The 6,225-nt window shown below is 51.1% G+C and overlaps 3 protein-coding genes across 3 annotated transcripts in view; all 3 read left to right on the forward strand.

The window, feature by feature from the left end:
* Positions 1–593, forward strand: part of FIBRA_06433 (uncharacterized protein) — a gene marked incomplete at both ends in the record, with an annotated part of 2,166 nt that extends 1,573 nt beyond the window's left edge. Inside the window, 3 exons of the mRNA XM_012328157.1 lie at positions 7–185; positions 237–355; positions 406–593. Of these exons, the coding sequence (XP_012183547.1) occupies positions 7–185; positions 237–355; positions 406–593 (486 nt within the window). The remainder of the gene's footprint in view (positions 1–6; positions 186–236; positions 356–405) is intronic.
* A 1,759-nt stretch (positions 594–2,352) lies between these two features.
* On the forward strand, positions 2,353–4,203 carry FIBRA_06434 (uncharacterized protein; the record flags this gene model as incomplete). Its single annotated transcript, XM_012328158.1, has 4 exons — positions 2,353–3,032; positions 3,079–3,682; positions 3,735–3,932; positions 3,988–4,203. 4 exons carry the CDS (start codon positions 2,353–2,355, stop codon positions 4,201–4,203), a joined length of 1,698 nt encoding a protein of 565 aa, XP_012183548.1.
* Positions 4,204–4,760: 557 nt separating this feature from the next.
* On the forward strand, positions 4,761–5,812 carry FIBRA_06435 (uncharacterized protein; the record flags this gene model as incomplete). The annotated part of the gene is made up of 7 exons (XM_012328159.1): positions 4,761–4,781; positions 4,829–4,894; positions 4,944–5,054; positions 5,122–5,216; positions 5,273–5,370; positions 5,426–5,607; positions 5,672–5,812. The coding sequence occupies 7 exons, from the start codon at positions 4,761–4,763 to the stop codon at positions 5,810–5,812; spliced, it is 714 nt and encodes a 237-aa protein (XP_012183549.1).
* Between the last annotated feature and the right edge of the window lie 413 nt (positions 5,813–6,225).

Genomic DNA, 6,225 nt, shown 5'->3' on the forward strand with positions numbered 1-6,225 from the left:
TGGGAGTTCGCCGAGAAGAACAAGGACAAGCTCGCCTGGGACCTCGTGGTGCTCAATCCACCCTATGTCTTTGGGCCTACGATCCACGAGGTGGGCGCTGCGGAGGCGCTGAACGAGAGTATGCACGACTGGTTCCACAGCATATTCAAGGGATCCAAAAATGCAAAGCAGCTATCGACCATCGGGTGAGCCTCGTCCGGTTACGATTACGTGCCAAACTCATGCGGGATTGTCAGATCGTCCTGGGTCGATGTGCGGGATCTGGCAGAGGCACATGTTCTCGCCATCAAACGACCAGAGGCTGGCGGAGAGCGTATCATCGTCTCCGAAGGCCCTTGGAAGTGGCAGGACTGGGGTAGGTCACTTTGGAATCATCAACGAAACGCTATGCTTATACTCGTTCAGTCAACGTCGCACGCGAGCTTGGTGCTGACATTCCTGCCGGTGATGAGTCCTACGACCCGGCCAAGACAACGCATTACATTGTTTATGACACGACCAAGGCCGGAAAGCTGCTTGATCTCAAGTACAGGTCTATCAAGGAGTGTCTCGCTGATACTATGCAGGACCTGAAGGCAAGGGGCTGGATCTGAAATCAATTGGTGGGAGCCGGAGACCACGGGAAGGAGAGAAGACACGAAGTAAGAGCGGCAGCGGGGACAAATTGTACAGTAGTGGTAAGCTCTATGTAAGTTTAAGGGTGATGTGCTGAATTTATTGACCGATCTTACTAGCAGACGTACATGGGTGTAAATTAGAGACTATTCAGCAGAATGGACGAGATGTTCATACTGAGCCATCGATTCCAATATATTGGCCAGCCAGACGAACATGTGAGGTTGGTCGCCAGGTAGCTATAGCCATCTGGATTAGCGCGAGGAAACATCGGCTGCCCAGTGAATCCAAAGCTGGTCTATTTACCCTGATAGAACCATGGAATTCCGCGGGATTATTGGATTTTTTTGGCAGTATGCCAAAACTCCATGCTGACTTCTTACACAATCTGATAAATTTTGCCAAGGGGTATCCGCGTAAAAGTGTCGATCGTGTTCGCTATGTATGCGTGCAGCATTATTAAAATCCCGCGGAACAGTCTTATTTGAACATCTTTGTTATGCACCCACTCTAAAACACTATGATTTTGGCCAAGCGCTGTTGTACGTCTGTCTTCAGCGCGTCTAGAGACAAGACTATCGTATTAAGCTCTTAAAGTAGCTACTCCAGGACAATGAAAGTTGAACTTCGATTGGACTGCAACTAACGTGCCGGGAATCTTTGCCGTCAAACAGGTCAACGACGAACATAAACGCACATTTACATCGCAGTATTATCATTACTGGCCACTTATACCGAGCTAGCTGTCTCCTTTGATGCAGATAATGAGTCAGGAGATCACGCATTGCGAATACCCAAGTCCCAGACAGATGCAGCTGATGAAGGAGGCATACTGTGTATGCGTATGGAGCGTACGTCTGCTCTGAATCTAATCTGTACGTAGTATGTGACGAGGCAGGAAGGCTAGAATGGAGTGGAGTGGTGAGTGTCAACAGGGAATGATGGTACATACGCCTTGGCAGAATTCGACCACGTACTCGACATGACAAGTACGCATGGATCGAGAGCAGGAAACAGGTCACTTGCCGATCAACACGTACTGGGAAGTCGATGGAACTTGCCTGCCCTCGATTCTAGTACGCCAAAGTTCTATCTCCATGCCGAGATTGCTTCCGTTTTACGGACTCATAGCAAGATCAAGTAACCAGCAAAGTCCTCCAGAGACCGGGGATGTTCTCTTACGCTCACTTTATGTATTCGGATCCATTTACAAAGATCAGTGACAGAGACCAAGGAGATGATGTACGCTGATGGCTCCGATGGTGCGCGGGAAGTTAATTGTCGGACCGTGATCCCTGCGCGGGGCGAGGCTGGGCCAGTGATAGTGCGGGCGATAGCGGACGAGCAAACGGACGCAGCGAAGAGAACGGTTATAGCTCGGAGAGGGTACCAATGAGAGGAAGACCGTGCCAGATGGCGGACGGATACGGAGAGCGAGCTGCCATACGAGGCAGGAGACGGCCCAAATCAGGCTGCCCGCCCCAAATCAGACAACCAGAAAGGTGGAAATAGAGGAATACGCTGATTGGCGGAAGACGCGGGCCGGCAAAATAAGTATTTCGTCCGGTCCCAAGAAGGCAGCCGGGGAAATCTGCGCGAGCATTTCCATGTGACATCATCGATAAGTCAAACGTTCTGCCCAGTCCAGAGTAGCTCATAAACCTTGCAGGGTCAATCTTGTGCTCTCAAGCAGACTCGCCTCCGCAGTCCCCCCCCCTCGTCGCCGCCTCGCTCGCGATGGAGTCCCTCTCATCTACTCCCGATTTACTCTCCCCGCGAACCCCCGAACTCAACGCCGACCAGGGTCACCTCATCGTCGTCTCCAACCGCCTCCCAATTACCATCACTAAAGATGCCGCAGGCGAGTACCATTTCAAGATGTCCTCTGGAGGCCTCGTCTCCGCCCTATCGGGCTGTAAAAAGTCCATGACCTTCACCTGGATCGGTTGGCCGGGCTTTTTCATTCCTCCCAAAGACCGTCCCCTCGTCGACCGTCGCCTCATGGAAGAGTACTCCTGCCAAGCCGTGTACCTCGATGACGATGTGGCGGACAGACATTACAACGGTTTCAGCAACTCTATCCTTTGGCCGCTCTTCCACTACCATCCTGGTGAAATGAATTTTGAGGAGGAGAACTGGCTCGCGTACCGGCAAGCAAACATGGCGTTCGCACAGTCTATTATGAAGCAGCTCTCTCCCGGATCAATGGTCTGGGTGCAGGACTACCATCTCATGCTTCTTCCGATGCTCCTCCGCACTCTCATCGACGGGCCTCAGAACGTTGGTCAGACGACGGGCGTTGAGTTGGAGCATATACTCGAGGGAATTGAAATGGACGATGGCGCTCCACCGCATTTCGCTAACGTCAAGATTGGGTTCTTCCTTCACACGCCTTTCCCGTCCAGTGAGATATACAGGTGCGCTTTCCTGTATGACTTCTGGACCACCGCTAATGTACATTAGGATCCTTCCCGTCCGTCGCGAAATCCTGCTGGGTATCCTGTTTTCAGATCTCATCGGCTTCCACACCTACGACTACGCGCGTCATTTTCTCTCGTCGTGCACGCGCATACTTGCCCTCCCAACCATGCCCAACGGTGTGGAATTTGAGGGTCGCCTTGCGCATGTCGGAACATTCCCCATTGGTATTGACCCAGCGTCCTTCATCGAGAATTTGAAGAAGGAAGGTGTACAGAAGCGTATAGAGCAGCTGCAGAAAAGATTCGGCGATGTTAAGGTCATCGTGGGTGTAGATCGTTTGGACTACATCAAGGGTGTGCCGCAAAAGCTCCATGCACTAGAGCTATTCCTCAGTCAACATCCCGAATGGATTGGTAAAGTCGTTCTGGCTCAGCTCGCTGTACCTTCGCGTCAAGACGTCGAGGAGTATCAAAACCTTCGCGCCACTGTTAACGAGCTCGTGGGACGGATCAATGGTCGTTTTGGCACGGTGGACTTCGTTCCGATTCATTTCATGCACAAGAGTTTGCCCTTCGATGAGCTCTGTGCGCTATATGCAGTCAGTGATGTCTGCTTGGTGAGCTCGACGAGAGATGGTATGAACCTGGTGAGTTGTTCTTCCGTCAATATTTTCGTGAGTGAATGCTCATGTGTCGCAGGTCTCCTACGAATATATTGCATGCCAGCAAGAACGTCAGGGAGTGATGATATTGTCAGAGTTTGCCGGTGCAGCGCAGAGCTTGAATGGTAGCCTTGTTGTGAACCCTTGGGACTCCCAAGAAGTTGCGGACGCGATCCATCAAGCAGTCACTATGGATGCCGAGACAAGAGCAGAGAATCACAGAAAACTGTTCAAGGTACGTTCTGCGTCTGAAGGATTAAGTCCAGTACACGTTTAACGAAACCTTTCAGTACGTCAACAAGTACTCTGCTGCGTTCTGGGGTACATCATTTGTACGCGAAATGACGAAGCTCCAAACCCCTGAATCTCAATCCGCGGAGACGCAGAAAGGTGGGCAGGCCGAGCTCAACGTCAGGCGTGAGGATCTGAAGGGCAGCAAAGTCGTTGACGGATTCGTGCCGATGACGCCCCCGGTGAATGCACCTGCACCTGCGAACCACGCATAATCCTGGCAAGCATATCTTTATTCGTCAGTTGCAGGGAGAACGTCGTGGACCATCAGAATGTATGATATTGGGCGGAGAAGAAACAAGTATCGCGAAATATCATGTATTGCTTTCCTCTTCCGTAGTCATCTTGCTATCTAGCTTCCTGCATTGTTGGTACACATTAATTGGCATTAGCACCACGGCTTGTTTTCATATTTTTACTCGTAATGCATCCCTTCTCACTTACCATCCTGACCAGTGTCTGTCCACATTTCATCCTGTACCTCCTTCAGCTGTGTCTTCAGGCTGGCGATTCGTTCTGTTGCTGATGATACACGGAGTTGGTGCGCTCATGTAAATCCATAGATGCATATCGCAACCAATGCTACTAGACGTCTTGCTCATAATAAAGCTACAATGGTCTCAGTCGATCTTCAAGCTTCAGGCTACAAGGAGTCGCGCCACTTAAACGCGTATGGTCACGCGCGTGACGAAACGCGTCGATGTGACGGAAGCGAAGCATCCGGTCCAAGTTGTGCAACGACGTCCAAACAGCACCTCTTTGCACTCTCACCATGTCTCTCTGGGTAGACAAGGTAAAGATATCGTACATATTCTCATCATTGACTTACTTGTCTGCTAGTACCGCCCGCGCACCCTCGACCAGCTTCATTATCACAAGAGTCTTTCTGTTCGGTTAAATGCTTTAGTGCGTGCCCTCGCACGAGCTCTCATCTGTGGGCTGAACCGTGGCCCAGGCCGCCTCCGGAGACTTTCCGCATATGCTCCTCTATGGCCCGTCTGGAGCAGGGAAGAAGACGCGAATCGCGGCGACGCTGCACGCGCTGTTTGGGCCAGGCGCACAGAAGGTACGTTCGTGCATCTGCAGGGACTCATTAATCGGGCTGAAGATGTTTCTGCTTGTCGCGGGACTAGCTCAAAATTGATCAGCGAGTGTTCATGACGCCGACGAGGCGGAAGTTGGATGTAAATATTGTGCAGAGTAATTTCCACATCGAGATTACACCTAGGTGCGCCTGCTGGACTAATACTTTGACACCGGAAACTCATGATATTTGGCGTGAAGTGAAGTGGGGAACTATGATAGAGTGGTCATTCAGGAGCTGTTGAAAGAGATCGCGCAGACGCAGCAGATCGACGTGAGTGCCCGACATCCGTTCAAAGGTCCGTGATATACTCCCTGTAGCAGTCGAGCTGCTGTATTCTGATATTATATTAGTTGTTATTATCAATGAGGCCGATTCCCTTTCCCGAGATGCCCAAGCAGCGCTCAGGCGTACGATGGAGAAGTACATGTCAAATATGCGCATCATTCTTTGTGCCAACTCAACAAGCCGCCTTATTGCTCCCATCAAGAGTCGGTGTCTTTTGGTTCGGGTTGCTTCGCCGAGTGAGGAAGAGGTGAGTTGTCATTGTTCTTGGTGAATATGTGTCTAGTAAGATGGGGTGATTGACGAGCATACAGATGTCGGAAGTCTTGCGATATGTGGCCGGTAGGGAACAGTTCGACCTGCCTGACGATGCCGCGCGTGAGATTGTTCAGGACGCCAATGGAAATATGCGGAAAGCCTTGCTCGTTTTGGAGGCACTGAAGATGCAATCGTGAGCAATGCTGGTCTAACACGGGCGCTTTCTCTAATGTGACATCCCGCCCTACAGGACAGACCTCCACAAGTCGATCTCGATCGCTAAGCCCGACTGGGAGACGTACTGCCATAAGGTCGCAGATATGATTGTGCAGGAGCAATCTCCCGCGCGTGTGATGGAGGTGCGGGCGAAACTATATGAACTGTTGAGTCATTGTATTCCGCCGACGATCGTGCTCAAAGTAGCTGTCACGTTTTATCATTCCGGATGTTGTATGCTGACGTGCGCGACTCAGACAATCGCAGAACATGTAGTAGAGCAGGTCGACGAAAGCATCAAGGCGGATGTCATGCACTGGGCAGCTATCTATGTACACTTCATGACATTTTCTTGCTGCATGAATTTATCACTAACATGTCCTTCCCCCCCCCC

The sequence above is a fragment of the Fibroporia radiculosa genome (assembly GCF_000313525.1).
Source record: "Fibroporia radiculosa TFFH 294 genomic supercontigs, scaffold6826, whole genome shotgun sequence".
NCBI lineage: Eukaryota > Fungi > Basidiomycota > Agaricomycetes > Polyporales > Fibroporiaceae > Fibroporia > Fibroporia radiculosa.